This window comes from Stenella coeruleoalba (genome assembly GCF_951394435.1).
Source record: "Stenella coeruleoalba genome assembly, chromosome: 2".
In the NCBI taxonomy this organism is placed as follows: domain Eukaryota; kingdom Metazoa; phylum Chordata; class Mammalia; order Artiodactyla; family Delphinidae; genus Stenella; species Stenella coeruleoalba.
In genome coordinates, this window is record NC_137147.1 from 178,783,562 (window position 1) to 178,801,733 (window position 18,172).

Here is an 18,172-nt window from a genome sequence, read left to right on the forward strand (position 1 = left end):
ATGAGAGTAAAGGAAGTGAAGCTAGATTTAGCCGTGCACGTGGCAACAGCTGTAACTGACAGTAAAGGAAGTGAAGCTGGAGTTAGCCGTGCACGCGGCAACAGCTGTAACTGACAGATAACACACAGGGAGCAGGGGAAGGCATTTACTTTGTATATTAGCAACTAGGTGGTAAGATGATAATGTTTACAGCTTGGTAAATGTTTTCAGTGCAATTGAGGAGTCAGCAGAGATAATTTGTTAAAAGTCTGTCTCTTTCACCTTGTCCTGATGGAACTGTTCTGTCTCTAAACTGTGGTGATGGATATAGGAACCTACACATGATAAAACTGCCTAGAGCTCAGTACACACACACACACACAGATGAGTACATAAAACTGGGGAAATCTGAATAAGATGGGTGGATTGTATTAATATTAATGTCCTGGTTGTGATATCGCACTACAGTTTTGCAAGATGTTCCCATTGAGGATAACTGGGTAAAGGGCACAGTGTTCTCTGTTATTTCTTACAACTGCTTGGGAACCTACAGTTATCTCAACAGAAGCATCGATTAAAGGAAAGTTCATCACTTATGTTGGTAGCACCAGGGACTGTGGAACGGGGATGACACACCAGAGAGAGCACCCCTTATTTGGTCCTCAGGTGTGGTCTCCAAATCAACAGCATCATTATCATGGGGGCATTAGTGAAGACTGAACATTCTCAGGCCCCATCCAAACGTATAAAATCAGGAACTGTGGAGGTGGGACCCTACAATCTCTGGTTTAACAAGGCTGCCTGGTGATTCTACCATATGCCAGAGTCTGAGAACTACCGATCTTGTTCAAGCCCATCACTGTTCAGTGAAGGATCTGAGAGCCATAGGAAGTGAAGGGACCTGTGTGGTGTGGGTGAGGCACCTACTAACGAATAAAGCTAAGGCTAGACCCTGGGTGTCCCGACTACCAGTCCAGGATTTAGTCCATTGCGCCGTGTCGTGATGCTAATTACATCTCTGCTTTCTCTGAGGAAGAGAAAAAAATAATTGATGGAGAATGAAGGGCGGATGATAGACTCTAAAACTAGCCTTGCAGATCGACGCGATGTGGAATTTACGGGACTGTTGATCTTTTGAATCTCATTTCTTCCCTCCTCGTTGACCTATCCATTACCAGCGTAGCTATGTCTGTCTTAATAAATTAGCACTTTTTATTCCACAAGATTGCTCCAATGGCCCAGCTATAGCAATATTTCTACCCAAAGGGAGTTCTTCATCTAAATATATTTTGGCAAATTCCTTATTCATGTTTTTGAAGATTTAATGATTTTTTTTCTACAACAGCTTCTACCTAATACATATATAGTCAATTAAAAAGGCAAAAATATGTTACATTATATATATATTAAATGATTATATTTTTTCTTTGCCTTTTTAATTCATTCCTTCAACACAGTTTTTGAGTGCCAAGCGTGTACCAAGTACTGTACTGACGGAAGGAATGGAAGTAATTATGTACTGTTGCCAGTTTTCTGTCAGTTCACTGCCTGTCGGAAAAGTTTTCAATCGTATCATCAAAATACAATGCAATAAATGTTAACAGAGGTAGGCACAAAGCAATACTTGACATTTGTTAAGTATTTACTGTGGGCCAGGCACCACAATAAATGCTTTGCATGTTGATTCACTTAGTCCCTCATTTCCATTTTCCAAAGAAGAACACTTAGGGAGCTCCAAGAAATGAAGCCTGTTACCCAAGGATCACACACTCTATGAAGTGAGGAAGCCATTTTGGTGCTTGGGACTGGGTGCCCAGAGGCAGACCTCCCTGGGCCTGCGGAAAGGAAAAGAAGCTTAGAGAGGGCTTTACAGATTTCGTTTTTCAGGATAAGTAAGGAACTTGTCAAAACTAGAATTCTGTGCTTAGTGATTATGAAATGGCGTTGGAATTACCATTACATCACTGATACCAGAGCCATCGCAAGTCTTATTAATTCTCGACTGACCGCTTGGATGTCGTCCAACGCTAGCTACGACGTGTAACAACCGCCTCTGTTTTTACAGTATTGTTCAATTATAGAAATGTCTTTCCAAACGAAGGCACTTCCCTTCTTTCTCATCTTCCAGAAAACATGATTGTTTCTGAGCTGAGTTTTTTTTTAATTGAAGTACAGTTGATTTAACAATGTTGTGTTAATTTCTGCTGTACAGCAAAGTGACTGAGTTATACATACATGTACATTTTTTATATTCTTTTCCATTACGGTTTATCACAGGATATTGAATACGGTTCCCTGTGCTATAACGGGAGGACCTTGTTGTTGATCCATCCTACATACACTACTTTGCCTCTGCTAATCCCAAACTCCCAGTCCATCCCTCCCCCACCCCCTCCCCCTTGGCAACTGCAAGTCTGTTCTGTGAGTCCGTTTCCTAGAAAAGTTCATGTGTCATATTTTAGATTCCACATGTAAGTGATATCATATGTATTTGTCTTTATCTTTCTGACTCACTTCACTTAGTATGATCATCTCTGGGTCCATCCATGTTGCTGCAAATGGCATGGTTTCATTCTTTTTTATGGCTGAGTAGTATTCCATTGTGTATATGTACCACATCTTTAGCCATGCATCTGTTGATGGGCATCTAGGTTGTTTCCATGTCTTGGCTATTGTGAGTAGTGCTGCTAGGTACATAGAGGCGCATGTCTCTTTTTGAAGTAGAGTTTTGTCTGTGTATATGCCCAGGAGTTGGATTGCAGGGTCATATGGCAACTCTATTTTTAGCTTTTTGAGGAACCTCCATACTGTTTTCCATAGTATCAGCACCGGTTTTAATTCAACGGCTGTTAAGTGATTGGGATTTGGACAGGTCAATAAGGCTTTTCGGTTTCAGAAATGAACATCAGCTGTCTTTGACATTTCTTTTTTGAAATAAGTTCTAAGCATGATGTACTCTGTCAAAGAAAAACCGCTAGTACAGATACATTTCTTTTCGAAGCATCATTTTTACTTGGAAGTTAAAAGTATTTTTTTCAGAATTTATTGGTCATCTTTTTTTAAGGTTTACTTACTAATATGTTGCACTGGGATTCTGAAAAAATCTCCTTTAAATTTTTAAATATCTCATTTCCCCCCTTAATTTAAAAAGTGTTAAGATATTTGTGTATGTAAGAATACTAGAAGATATAAATATTTGCATATATATACACATATATACATGATACATATATTAAGCACTTGACATTTGTTGATAAAGTAATTTTGTATACATAATAAGATAATGGATTATTTTCTTTTATGTTTATCTGTTACTCAGATTTTATGCAATGAACAAACATTACATTTATAATCTTTTTTTTTCATAGGACTCAAACTGCTAAGAAAAAGGAAGTTTTTTTAAGGTGTGGGACTCTGTGATTAACCGTTATTATTAACTGAGTACATGGATGAAAATCTTTGTGATCAAATTTCTTTTTTTTTTGAGACATACCTGACATACCATTAGATTAGTTTCAGGTATACAACATGACTTGACCCATGTATATATTGTGTTATGATCACAGGAAGTCTAGTTACAAGTTTACGTACAGTTACAAGTTTTTTTCTTGTGAGAAGAACTCCTAAGATCCACTCTCTTAGCAACTTCCAAATATACAATATTAGTAACTATAGTCACCATGCTGTGTGTCACATCCGTGGGACTTATTTGTGCTTTTGACCACCCTCACCCACCCCCCACTTCCCACCTCTGGCTACCCCCAACCTGTTCTTTTTACCTATGCTTTTTTTTTCTTTTCCGATTCCACATTTCCGTCAAGATTCTATCACTGGATCACGTGGTGGTTCTATTTTTAATTTTTGGAGGAACCTCCACATCATTTTCCATAGTGACAGCACCAGTTCACATTCCCACCAACAGTGCAGGAGGGCTCCCTTTTGTCCACATTATCACCACCGTGCTTGTTATATTATCTTTTTGATGATAGCCATCCTAACAGGTGTGAGGTGGTATCTCATTGGGGTTTTGATTTGCATTTCCCTGATGGTTAGTGATGTTGAGCGCCTTTTCATATACCTGTCGGCCATCTGTAAGTCATCTTTGGAAAAATGTCTATTCAGGTCTTCTTCCCATTTGTTCATTGGACTGTTTGGTTTTTTGCTATTAAGCTGTAAGAGTTCTTTACATATTTTGGAAATTAACTCATCCTATACAAGCATATCTCATTTTATTGTGCTTTTCATTTGATTGCACTTTGCAGATGTTGTGTTTTTCACAAATTGAAGGTTTGCGGCAGCCCTGCCTTGAGCAGGTCTGTTGGCACCATTTTTCTAACATCGCTCGCTTCATGTCTTTGTGTTACATTCTGCTTATTCTCGCAATATTTCAAACTTTTTCATTACATTTGCTACGGTGATCTGGGATCAGTGATCTTCGTTACTACTGTGACTCTCTGAAGGGTCAGATGATGGTTAGCATTTTTCAGCAATCAAGTATTTGTTAATTAAGGTGTGTACACTGATTTTATAAGACAATGCTTTTGCACACTTAATAGACTACAGTTTAGTGTAAACACAGCTTTTATATGCACTGGGAAGCCAAAAAGTTCATGTGACTTGCTTTATTGTGGTAGTCCGAAAACAAACCTGCAGTATCTCTGACGTACGCCTGTATATGACTTGCAAATATTTTCTTCCATTTGGCAGGTTGCCTTTTCATTTTGTTGATGGTTTCCTTTGCTGTGCAGAAGCTTTTTAGTTTGATGTAGTCTCACTTGTTTACTCTGGGTTTTCTTGTGTTTGCTTTTGGTGTCAAATCCAAAAATGCATTGCCAAGACGAATGTCAAAGAGCTTACCACCTTTGTTTTTTTCTAGGAGTTTTATGGTTTTGGGATATACATTTAAGCCTTTAATCCATTTTGTGAGCTGATTTTCGTGTATGGTGTAAGACAGTGGTCCAGTTTCACTCTTCTGCACATGGCTGTCGTTTTCACCCAGCACAGTTTATTGAAGAGACTGTCCTTTTCCCCACTGTATATTCTTGGCTCCTTTGTCATAAATTAATTGGCCATATATGCATGGGTTTACTTCTGGGCTCTTCTAGTCTGTTCCACCGATCTATGGATCTGTTTTTACGCCAGTACCATACTGTTTTATTATAGTTTTGTGATATAGTTTGAAGTCAGGAAGCATAATTCCTCCAGCTTTGTTCTTCTTTCTCAAGATTGCTTTGGCTGTTTGGGGTCTTTTGTGATTCCACACAAAGTTTAGGATTGTTCTGTATCTGTGAAAAATGCCATTAGATTTTTGATAGTAATTGCAATAAATCTGTAGATCACTTGGGTATGGACATTTTGACAATATTAATTCTTCCAATCCATGAGCGTGGAATACCTGTTTATTTGTGTCTTCAGTTTCTTTCATCGGTGTCCTACAGTTTTCAGAGTACAGGTCTTTCACCTCCTTGGTTTTATTTATTCCTAGGTATTCTTTTTGATGCAATTTGTAAATAATAGTTTTCTTCCTTCCTCTTTCTGATAGTTCATTATTAGTTTATAGGACTGCAACAGATTTTTGTAAGCTAATTTTGTATCCTTCAACTTTACTGAATTTGTTTATGAGTTCTAATGGTCTTCTGGGGGAGTCTTTAAGAATTTTCTGTACATACTATCATGTCATCTACAAACAGTGAGAGTTTTACTTCCTTTCCAATTTATATGCCTTTTATTTGTTTCTTGCCAAATTGCTCTGGCTAGGACTTTCAATACTATGTTGAAAGAAGCGGTGAGTGGGCATCCCTGTGTCGTTCCTGATCTTAGAGGAAAAGCTTTCAGCATTTCCATGGAGTGTGGTGTTGGCCGTAGACTAATCAAATTTCTTAATGCTTACAATAAATATTAACTTAGATCGGAACTTGACTGTTGGGGATCATTGGCTGTGAAAACATTTATAGGGCACAGAGAAGCAAGGTTATATTGGAATAAAATTTTAAGGAGCATGAGAAAAGAGAGCAAATAAGAGTGTCAGTAATGTTTTAGAACACTGTTATGATTTCTAAAACTGTTGTTTAAGGAAATTCCAATATATATGAAGTAAAGAATGTTATAGGAAACCTCAGGTACTCATCACCTAGTTTCAACTATCATCTATTCATGGCCAATCTTGTTTCATTTCCAGTCTTCCCCCTGCCTTCCTCTCCTGTCTCTGAATTATTTTGAAGCTAATCCCAGACATCATATGTTGTTATCTGTAAATGTTTCAGTATGTATTTCTAAACATTGAAGACTCTTTTTATTTAAACCATATCGCCATTATCGCCAGACCTTAACAGTACATCCCAAATATCAGGTTGCCACTCAGCCACGTATCATTTCCCAGCTGTCATGTATTATACATATACACACATACATCTTATATATAAGCATTATATATATAAACATTTTATCCACTTACTTTATGCATTATAAATGTATCAATTACTATTTGTTTGAATCAGAATCCACATAAAGTCCATACATTGCGAATGTTTCCTAGGTTCTTAAATCTCTTAATCTCGTTTTCCATAGATCTTTTTTATTTCCTTGTAGTTTTTTGAAGAAACTGGGTCACTTATTCTGCAGGGTTTTCAGAGAGTGAATTTTGCTAACTGCATTACACGGGCGTAGTTTATATATGTCTGTTCCCTGTATTTCTTATAAACTGATAGATCCAGAAGCTTAACGGGTTTGTTTTTTTCTTTTAGCAAAACTATGTCATGGGTGGTAATGTGACCAAATATTATTTTAAAGCCAGTATCTCAAGTGGTTTGGGCCCTGATTTTAAAGACACCCAGGTTAAATGAAAGGCCTCTAGTCATAACATATTGTAAGGCAGACAATAGTGACTTGCCTTTTCTGGAATAATGTACTAGTTAAAATTATCTCCAGGAATCTTCTGCATGGATGCAAATGCATAAGAGGAATTAAATGGTATTCTGTAGGTCTAGGAATCTCATGGAATTGGCCCTTCATGACTGTGGTGGGCACTGTAAAATACGTATTATGCTTTATAGACCTATGATGTCTAGTAAAGTACTTTCTGGCTATTTAACTCTTATTTAAATTAAATTTCAAAAATTCATTCATTCATTCACATGTGCTACACTTCAGGAGCTCCACAGGCATATGGGGGTTGTGGCTACCGTACTGGACAGCAGTGGTACAGAAATGGAGAAGCAGATGAAATGCATGAAATTTCTTTGGCATTCAAGTAGATTTTTGGATGTTTATATAGTTTGTATTCCTGTAATGCTGCCTCTAATATATAACCGCCCTTTTAAAGCATGAATGTTGCAGGGCGGTTCTTTTGTTGGTGGAAAATATGAGAAGTGTGTTTTTGGAGAAGTTTGTTGTAACACTCTTAAAATCTCTCCTGTTTTCTGTTGTAGTTCAGCTTGGTAATAAGCATCTCTAGACTCTCAATCATCTCCAGAAGGCATACCAATAGGTGGCATATAAACACAGAGGAGCCCGTGCAGTGACAGGAAGGCTGGTGATGGGTGCTAGGCTAGCGTGGTCAGAAACACACACAGGGAAGACCTCTCTTCAAGTTTCTATTTCACAACATTTTAATGAAATGACTTCATGGAGTGAAGTTTTATAGCACCAAAAACACGTCAGCACAGAGAGCCAGAAACGTTGACTCTCACAGACATTGTGTTAGATGTCTGGTTGAGAGAGGAATTCCCTAAATGCTAGAGGTATTATGAAGGAACGGCTCTCTCCAAAGGACACCTGTTACCAGCTCTCTTACCTGTAGACAGCAACCTCACCTACCTGAGTACCGTTTTACTTTGTCTCAATCTGGTTTAAAAATGCTGTAAAGTAATCAAACTCTGCTTAACCTTTTACAGCCGAAGTTCAGAGTGAAATTGAAAGGATTTTTGAACTTGCAAGAACATTGCAACTGGTGGTCCTTGATGCAGATACTATTAATCATCCAGCCCAGCTTAGTAAAACCTCTCTGGCCCCTATTATAGTGTATGTCAAGATTTCTTCTCCTAAGGTAAGTAGGGTGGTTACTGTTTGCTCTGTAATGGAACTAGTCTGCTTTCCAATTAGAAACGGGCTGTGTCTTTATCCATCACAAAGGGTCTGAAGAGAGACGTGGTAGCCGAGAATTGTTAAGATTCACATAAGCAAGCGTGATGATAAGTTTCATGGCTTAGGAGCGTGAGTGATTCCCAAAGTGGTCCATGGATTCCTGGTGGGGGAGGTTCTGAAACACTTTTTAGAGGGTCCATGAGGTCAGAACCATTTCCATGATTATTATCTAAGCATTATCTAATACTCAGACATCCTCCCCCTTTTTCACTGGTTTGACCTTTGCACCAGCGGTGCAGAAGCAGCACTGGGTGATGTCTAAGCAGGAATCAAGACCACAGTAGCAGTAGCAGCTGTGGCATTCTCCCTCCCCATGCACTCCCAGGTTAAAAAAAAAAAGCCACACAACCCAGTTTCACTTAAGAATGTCCTGATGTAGTAAAAATGCTTAAATTTTGACTCCAGTACAAACCTTTTTAATATTCTATGTAACGAAATGGGAAGTACACTTCAAGTTCTTTAGCTATGTACTCGAAGTCCGTTTTCTTGAGGGCAGGTACCAGTGTGTTCTTCAAGTCATAAACCAAAGTAGCCACTTTCGTCCTGGAACACCATTTTTATTGGAAAGAACAACTGACACGTCCTTCAAATTTCAGGACAGATCAATGGAATTTAACGTGACAGAGTAAGAAAAGTTCATTGAGTGATATGAGAGCTAGTCTTTAAAAAGCTACCACTTGTTTACTGTAGTATCAAAGAAAGATACCCACAATTATCTGAAAAGGCTACTAATTACGTATCTGTAGGGGACTGGATTTTCTTTGCCTGTTTCAAACAATACACCGCAGCAGATTCACTGTAGAAGCAGGGCACAGCAGCTGTCTTCTGTGGAGCCAGGCGGTAGAGAAACCTGCAAATAACTTAGCTATTTTATCAGAATGCATGACATGTTAACATATAAGAGGTTACTGGTCATTCTTAAATGAATTTTTCAGTTTTAGTTTCTAATATATAACTATTACAGTTCACATAAAAAGCTCTTGGGAGTTCTCCACAGTGTTTAAAAACATAAATCATGAGACAGAGTTTGAGAACTGCTAGCCTTGAAAAAAGACAAGACTCAGAAACATCTCCACGCTGGTGACTTACGAAGCTTGCGACTGAGATTTATGTCAACGTGTTAATTTTGCTGACCATCTTGAAGATTGTTTTCTAGCGTAATCTATTTGTAAACCATCAGTGCTGCATGCAGAGGACACCGGAGAAAGGAACGAATAACGAACCTTGTTGTTCACCTGAGTGCAGATACCCCAGTTGAAGAATCTCGTCTTTTACAGGTTTTACAAAGGTTAATAAAATCTCGAGGGAAATCTCAAGCTAAACACCTCAATGTTCAGATGGTAGCAGCAGATAAGCTGGCTCAGTGCCCTCCGGTAAGTCTCTCTATGCAGTATAATCCACTTGAAGGCTTCACACCCACATTCTGTTAACAAAAACCAGACGGACAGGTAAACGCCTGTCCAGGGAGAACCCTGCCCATTAACGGTGGGTTTCCTCCCAAAGACGGGAACGGTAGAGTCTACCTCTTACCACGAGCACTTGTCTAGGTCATGGTCGTCGCTTACGAACAGCTACGGTGTGTTCCGTGGTGACCTCGCTTTGTTAATCTAACACCTCAGTAGTCATCTTCAATGAAACACAATCATTGTTTCAAAACTTTGGTTGAAAAGATGGCTGTTTGGGGTTGGTTTATTATTCACTTCTACTCAGGGGGCGAGTTGCTGGCTCTTCATTACCGTCTAAGAAATTGATCTAAGACCATTTCTAAAGCACTCAGTAACCAGATTCTGACACCTGAACACATCCCTACCGCGAATCCCCTGCTTTGCATACCACGCTTTCGGCCTGTATGCTTCCGGCTTTTGTTCTGGCTTTGTTGTTTTTAATGAAGGTGTATCAGAAGCCTTAAGAACTGGGCTCAGACCCACTTCTAATTGCCGGGAGCACATTACACTTGTAAGAACTCTGAACTACTATGAAGTCTGGGCCACATCCAGTCAGTGGCTTCGGCTTCCTCACATCCTCACCTTGCCTCAGTCGTTTCCAAGGTTCAGCTTTTCATAGTCTCTGGCTTATATTCTCATTTTCTTTTGTACATCTCGCCCCTAACATAGGATCAATTCCTTTTTTTTCACTACGGGCAACTTTTCTCTGGTGCCCCTAGCAACTGTTATCACACCTGTTCACTCCTGGTCACTCACACAGCGAAGCAGTGAGGCCATAGCAGGCGGTCAGCCCCCGCGAAGAGAGGAGTCCGGCGCCACGGCAGGGATGCAGCACGCAGCCCTCGGGCACCCTTCGTGCTCCTGGCGTGCGGGAGGCCCGGGGGCAGCACGGGCAAGGTGCCGTAAGCACGCCGTCTGCACTGTCTGCCCCTGCAGGAGCTGTTCGACGTGATTCTGGACGAGAACCAGCTGGAGGACGCCTGCGAGCACCTCGCCGACTACCTGGAGGCCTACTGGAAGGCCGCCCACCCGCCTTGCAGCAGTGGCCCCGACCCTCTCCTCAGCCGGACCTTGGCCACCTCGACCCTGCCCATCAGCCCCGCTCTGGCCCCCAGCTCACAGGTGAGCAGCGCTCCCTCCTTCGCTCGCGCCACTGGGGTCCAGGGCTCCGGGGCGGTGCTCGTTCCAGTCGGGCAGCCCTGTCCAGAATGAGACAGAACACCAAGTACCTTAAGTGTCTCCAGCGTGAGCTGTGCGCCCGTAAGAGGAGTGTAAACAGCATCCTATGAAGCACCGTAAGTCCCCCATATACGAACGAGTTCCGTTCCGAGAAGGCATTCGTAAGTCCAGCACAGTTGGCCTAGGCTGCCCACTAACACAATCGGCTATATGGTACTGTACCGTGACAGGTTTATTATACTTTGCACACAAATAATACAGAAGAAACAAACAAAAGTTAAAACATTTTTAACCTTACAGTACAGTCCCTTGAAAAAGGACAGTCGTACCCGCTAGGTCACCACTGCTTTTACGCTCGCTTCCGACCATCCTGAGCTTGAAATAAAGATACGGTACCACCGTACCCTATACGGTAAAGAACACAAAAGCACAACCACTGGTAGAGGATGCACGCACGACAATGTACGCCAGACAAATGATCTAACCTAGTGATTTGACATGCGAAGCTATGTTTGCATCTTTTGGAAGTTCACAACCTGAAGGTCCGTATGTAGGGGACTTACTGTATTATAAACCGTAAAATCCACTCTCCCCATATTCTGTTCGGGCCAGGATAGAGGAACTTTCTATGTGGCCGGCAGCACAGACTGTGGACTCAGACTACCTGGGTTCAATTCCCTCTCCTCTCCACCCCTTCCCAGGGGTTTAATCTTGGATAAAATCCTTACCTGCCCTTTGCCTCAGGAATACTAACGACCCTACCTTGTGGGGCTGTCATGGGACTTTTCTCATGAGATTGGCTTACAGGGTTGTTGTATTTAATCAGTCAGTATACGTGACAGTCTCATAACACTGCTGGTCTCACAGTAAGTGCCATTTAAGTATTTGACATTTTATCATTTTTTCCCTTAAAGCCAACATCCTAAGAATTTTTAATCTTCCCACCTGTATCCGAGCAGAGGTGGTTAAGTGTCCACCCATGTGTAGACAGATCTCAGGGACCTATATCTATATTTGAACCACAAGAGAACATATAAAAGAATGCCCTCTCTCCTTCATTCATTTTTAAAAAATTTGTAAAGTTACTCTGTGCTGTTCTAGGCGCTTACAAATTAACAGAAAGTCCAATACAATGTAAATGCTACTGGATGTTACTGAATACATTAAGCACCCGAGCGAGGTCAGATTTCATTTCAGCACTTTAGAGACTGTGAAAAGGGACTAGACACTTGCCTTTGCGACAGTTCCCCAGACCCCGACCTTGGCTGAGGCCTGTGTTTGCTCCTTCGCCTCCAGGCTTCTCATGATTCGAGGACCGATCGCACGGCTGCCACCCATTCTGCTTCCCAAGCTGAAGAAGAACCCTGCCCAGACCCAGTCAAGAAACCCCAGCACCACAGCCATCGCAGCGGGGCCGGCCGCGGCCTCTCCAGGCAGGAGACCTTGGATTCAGAAACGCAGGAGAGTCGCGACTCCGCATACGCGGAGCCCAAGGAAGATTATTCCCACGAACATGCAGACCACTGCGCCCCGCACCGAGATCACAGCCACAGAGAGGAACCCCACGGGGGTGGGGAGCGCAGACACAGGGAGTCTCGGCACCGCTCCCGGGACCCGGATCGAGAGCAGGACCACAACGAGGGCGACAAACAGTGGAGCCGCCACAAATCCAAGGATCGCTGCTGTGACAGGGAGGGGGAAGGGGTGTCCAGGAGACGGCATGAGGCTGGGGACTGGAACAGGGAGGTTTACATCCGCCAGTGACTTTTGCCCTTTTGTGTCGTTGGTTTTCTTATTTTTAAGTAAGTCTTGTATACCACCACCCTCCAACTCAATCTTGGGGGTCTACATTGCAATCATATGTGATCTGTCTTGTATATTTTGTACTGCTGTTGCTTGGATAGCAACAGCAGGAAATAGAGTATCAATATACTTTTTATTTTCCTTTTGTAAGTAAGTGCTATATAAATTCGCCTGGAAAGGCTGCAGTCCTCTGGTTGTCTACTGCACTTTGAAAACGGTCTAGGATCGCTGCCACTTGAACAATATCATCTGTTGCCATCCAGGTGGCATCAGGATTTTAAGAAGCATAGCTGATGTTTTCGAAAATGTGGTTGATGTATCCAGCGGGCCAGAATCAAGCGGCCCACGTAAAAAGTGGAACTTCTTGGTTCTCCCGACCTTTACTATGTAGGCGCCCGATTTGCATCGTCATCCGTGGACCACTGTTTCTCGCTTGTACCTCTGGCTGACTGACTAAACCTGGGGACAGACTGTCTTGCCTTACGCCAAGGGGATCAAAGTCAGAATCTATTTTCTATGTACTAGCATCGTGTACTGTATAGACAGTTTGTAAATGTTATTTCTGCAAACACCTTCTTATGATAATTATATAATTATTATATATATATATATATATACACACATATATATATATATATATATATACATGTATCAGTTTGATCGCACTATTTCAGAGTCTTAATGCCAAGCCAGCAGATCTGCTTTCTGAATTACAGGGACTAGAAATGCCCACCTTCAGGAAATTTGTAATAACGTCGTCTAGACACCTATTCCCGTTCTAGTAGAGAGTCTGTACATACTGTAAATACGTGTGACTGCCTGACTTGAAAAGGTTTGATTTCTGAATGTTCCTCCATCCCTGTACGTTAATCATTGTGACCATAAATTCTGGGAAATATAACCAAACTCCAAGGGTTGCTCCGCTCCGTGCCGTTCACACTGATTGTGACGGCCACGTCCTGCGTACCCAGTGTCTCAGGTCACGGCCCTGGAGTCTGGGAGCCGCGTGCACACGAGCCAGTGACGGGCGTGCACGCTGACAACAGCGGCGGCCAGCCCAGGGCCGAGGCGTCCACCTGCCTGGCTCCGCGGCTCGCTGCGCCGCTGTGGCCCGCCGAGCCGTCAGGGGCCAGGAGGGCACACGCCGCCAGAGGGGACGCCCCGGAGAGCTGCCCCCCGCTGGCTCCTGGAGAGGGGCCACACGGGCCACTGTGATGAGTGTTTCACTGGAAATGTCCGACGACCTCTCGTCTGAGAGAGAAGCGTTTACACAGATGCTCCCGACTCCCCCCATCTCCTCACCTCGCCTCGCCCGCCGTGCCCGTTGTGTTCCCCCCGCTCCGACACTTTCACTGTCCGTCACAACCTCGAAGTGCTTCTTATAACCAAAGCTTCTGCTCTTCGCAAGAAATCAGGGCAAAAGGAGGTGACTTGAAGTGAACGAGACGTTGAGGTTTTCCTGCGTCGGACACCTGCTCTGAGGGGAAGCCAGAAGATGCTGTGGCCCTGCGTCAGGGACACCGCCCAACGCGGCCCACGAGGTGGTGGTCACGCTGAGCCTGAAACCTTCCCTGTCTCTCCTAAGTGTCCGTCTGTCCAGTTAAGACTGGACAGGTAAGACAGACAGTATTAGGCGTGCAAGTACCTGGCACTTGAAGTCTGTCCCTGGAAAACGCCTGTCTTGACTGCCTACCTTCAGACCTGGACATTAAAAATTATTATTTTGTTAAATAAGTTAAGCTATTTTTTGTTTCGCTTCTTTGATTATTCCAGGTTCTTGCCAAATATATCTTGGACCTTTATAAGTACAACTGTTTCACATCTAACTCCTTATTCCTCTCCCCCAAAGAAAACTCAGAGTTGTAAAAATGAGTTAACGTATATAGTGTTTTATCAGCTAATATAGGAACCATTTCCCTCAATCTCTTTGTTAATTAGCTCTGTGCTGTTGACATACCTTTATTTATTGAATATAAGAACAGTAGGCATAATATATAAATTTTTGATGTAAAATATTCACATCATTGGGAAACCGTATTCCAGCTAAAGTTACTTTTATAAAATACTTCCAGTCAGCTGTCCATCACGGTACCACATCACTGATCGCCAGCCCCGACCCTTCCTATACGAAGTTTCATGCCAGTTCATGGCTTTGGAATGTGTAAATTCTTGAAGTCTAACTGGTATGTACCTTCTTTGCTGCTACCATTAATCCCTTGCAAAGAATCACGCTAACGGATTCCATTCTTTAAATTCTGACCTGGACTCTTCGTTTCTCACTTTACTGTGAAACACACTAGTCCAAATCAGAGTATTCCGCAAAATCTCTGTTGCAGGATTTGACAGAAGAGCACGCTTATGTGAAAACTGTAGAGTGGGCATATGTGTAAACGGTGTGGACTAAATATGTAACTGAAGAAATAATCCCAAGGACAATGGGATATTCACTGACTTGTGGAATGTAAAATTCTAGTCTTTTCACACAGCAAAGGTTTAATCTTAACAGACTCAGTCGTAGAATCATGATTGTTGTAGTTAACCTAGAAAATGCTGGAAAAGTTCTGAATAGTTCTGTGTCTTTCTCGTCACACCCATTTCAGCCTTTCCTCTGCTCTTTCTCTACTGCTCACTTAAGTTACTGTTACAAAAAGGTGCTGCTAAACGTAGGATGTCTTAGTTATTCTGTACTTTGGGACAATGCCACATTTTAACATGGTCTGCTCTGCATTCATGTTAAACCTTCAACTGTCAGCTACACTGAACTGTTCAACAAGCCTGGTTTAAAGTCATTCATTCATAGCAAACAAATAAAGAGCTGGCTTCTGCACTGTCTACTATTAGTCGTATTAAGTGCCATTTTAGGAGTGATTCTTACAGCTCAAAGTATGTTAAATACTCACCTGCACTTCGCGTGTGGGGCGCATCATCCTGGGGGGTGCTGCCCGTCACTGATGGGCTGTGGTCATCTCCCCACGACACCTGAAAAGTGACAGCTTCCGGCAGGTCAAAGGCCTCTGAAGGCCTGAGCACGGCAAAGCCAACTTTCTCCCACCTTCATCTTATATGGTCTGCAATTCTTGCCTCCGATTTTGAACTGTACTTTTCCTTTCTAAAATAAACCTGTCATCAGAATGGATCTTCAGTTCCTCGCCCTTTGCTCAGTGACACAATGCTGCTACTCCTGGATAATCTTACTAACACGTCAAGAGTCATGCTGTTGGAGAAAACAGGCAATCAGAGGGCTCTGGGTCAGTTGTTGAATCGTGTTATATTTTTAACTATTTGTACTTTAAAATGTGATACACGGTTTTGAAGTAAAATGTACTCACTGTTGAATTAAAATGCTTCTGTTTCACAGATACAACTATGGTAACATTAAATATGTTAAAAGAGAATATATTCATTCTCTTCCACATTTCCCTGATTTTTGTCCTTTTATCATATTTTTTCTTATATGTCTGTGTTCCTTAAGATTGAATGCTTTATTTTCCAATTTGTTTTATTTTTTGAAAGAAAAAAAACCCACTGAAAAATGTCTATGTTAAAGAAACAAATTTTAACAATATTTTTTATTTGTCCTTACTGTTTTCAATATGCAAATATTTTTCTTTTGTTTTGCCTGCATTGCTTGTATTTTGATATTTATTGGTATTAATCAAAACTTTACACATTTGCTACTAGGCTCCTTCCCTACCATTTCCATCCCAGCCTAGCACCTAAGGCTCTGCAGAGAGCATGAGAAGGGATGGATTTTGTGTATTTTTCAAAAACATATTGAAAGTTCAAGGAAGTATGCCGAGCCCTAGAAGCAGAAGTACCACAGGTCAACAGCGTTTCTCTTTAGGCAGATGACATCTACTGGCTATCAGGCAGAATGAGGGACGGAAAGAAGTCAGTCACATGTCTGAATCTTAGGGAGCCTGATGGGGTTTTTCCCTCGTTCAATAAGCGTGTAACAATGATCTGCTCTGAAGCCGTACAGAAAGCACAGTCCTGCCTCCAGAATGTTCCCAAGCCTGGGGGCAGCGGTCCAGGGCATGCCTCGTACACTAGAGTGATGTGTCAAGTGCCGTGACAGGAGGAGACAGAGGCACGAGGGGTGTAGAGGGAGACACGCCCAACCCAGCCCCCGAGAAGGGTGTGCAAGAAAGGCTTCCTCAGAGCAGAGGCCTCTGAGGATCTCACCTGATCTGAGATGAGATGAGCATTCTTCAGGGATACAAGGAAGTTTCAAGAAGTTCCTAATGGAGACCTATGAAGGGAAAAAAATATATTAGGCAGTTGTCCGAGGCTCAGGCATTTTGAGGTGATTTGAATTAACAAAATAGATGTACTTAACACAACACGAGATAGCTTTTAAACTATGGCTGGGTATTTTAATCTATTTTATCTAAAAAGCAGGTAGGATGAAAAGCAAGCCTACAGCTACACAGTTCATCTTGAAAAGGCCGCCCTCTTATATTGGCCGCCATGGGTGGTGTTTGGTCACCTCTGCAGTTTGGGGGATCTCAGGTCTGATGGTGAAGTGGTCTTGTTTCGTCTTGACCTAGTCACAGTTGCTTGGTCTGGGGAAGGTGTTCTGTGGAGCTGCTTCTGTTCAGAGGGAGAACACCAAGGCTCAGCTGTGAGCACCCGGCCACTTCCCAGCTCTCACAAGATGGTTTTCTCACCAATCACGTCTCTAGGAACTTGTATGTATTCCATTAGATGCTAAAAGGTACCCGAATTGTGCAATAGTCTCATTTTTAATCTACAGAGTTTAAAAAAATTCATTTTAGTTTTTAGTTTAAAATATGACAGAAGAAAAAACGTCAACATAGTGAAGGGAGACTGTTACTGGGAGTAGTCCAGAATTCATTTGAAAGAGGGTTGACTTACCAAATAGTAAACAGAAAAAGTCAGGTGAAATCCCCAGCTACGTTCCCGGCACTTGATAAATAAGTTATAGTTCCCACACCCTGAATTCTGAAGGAGCTCAATAACGGAAAACGTGTTTTATAACCAAATTAAATACCACTAGTTTTATTCCTTTTGTTAAATCCACTTATTTTAACATTAAAAATGACTTGCATTCTTTACAAATTAAAACAAAGACCTCAAATGAAATGTTCCAGACATCTTCAGGCATCTCCTTTTCTTTATACTCTGCTAAATCCATAAAGGGAAAGTATTTTAGACACACAAGTGCCCCCCCTCCACCCCCCCGGCTACTTCCTCTGTGAAGTACAGTCTCTTGATTCCTGGTGGAACAGCCGGCAGCCTTTTCTGTTTCCTCAGCAACCACGGCATCAATCACGTGGCCTGACAACAGTTTTTGGTTTAAAAAAAACGGAAAATGTTTGGAACTTTCATTTCTAAGGATCCTTCTCCTACGTGCTTCTGCATTTTACAAATTTTGCAATGAAAAAGCCTATACAATCCTTATTTGCGAGCCAACTCGTGTCTTCTATCCTGGCGTCTCTGAGAGAACCAGTGTCACTGTCCTGTGACGGCACCACACAGGGATCGAATCGCTGCAGCCGTTTCAGTTGCTCAGACGACAGGCCAGCTCCCAGCATCCCTTCTCCTCCAACCTGTGGGTCCTGCTCGGGGAGACAAATAAACACAACCATCCTCGCGTTGGG

At 42.2% G+C, this 18,172-nt stretch overlaps 2 protein-coding genes across 15 annotated transcripts in view; one reads left to right on the forward strand and one right to left on the reverse strand.

The window, feature by feature from the left end:
- Positions 1-14,283, forward strand: part of CACNB2 (calcium voltage-gated channel auxiliary subunit beta 2) — a 401,769-nt gene extending 387,486 nt beyond the window's left edge. For all 11 annotated transcript variants that reach the window (XM_079914389.1, XM_079914392.1, XM_079914397.1 and 8 more), the window contains 4 exons: positions 7,872-8,023; positions 9,399-9,494; positions 10,503-10,688; positions 12,042-14,283. In XM_079914389.1, the coding sequence (XP_079770515.1) occupies positions 7,872-8,023; positions 9,399-9,494; positions 10,503-10,688; positions 12,042-12,509 (902 nt within the window). In that variant the 3' untranslated portion in view covers positions 12,510-14,283. The remainder of the gene's footprint in view (positions 1-7,871; positions 8,024-9,398; positions 9,495-10,502; positions 10,689-12,041) is intronic.
- A 160-nt stretch (positions 14,284-14,443) lies between these two features.
- NSUN6 (NOP2/Sun RNA methyltransferase 6) overlaps positions 14,444-18,172 on the reverse strand; it is a 71,155-nt gene continuing 67,426 nt past the window's right edge. For 2 of the 4 annotated variants that reach the window (XM_079914403.1, XM_079914402.1), the window contains one exon: positions 14,444-18,130. In XM_079914403.1, the coding sequence (XP_079770529.1) occupies positions 17,918-18,130 (213 nt within the window). In that variant the 3' untranslated portion in view covers positions 14,444-17,917. The remainder of the gene's footprint in view (positions 18,131-18,172) is intronic. The other 2 variants (XM_079914401.1, XM_079914400.1) reach the window with 2 other exon arrangements.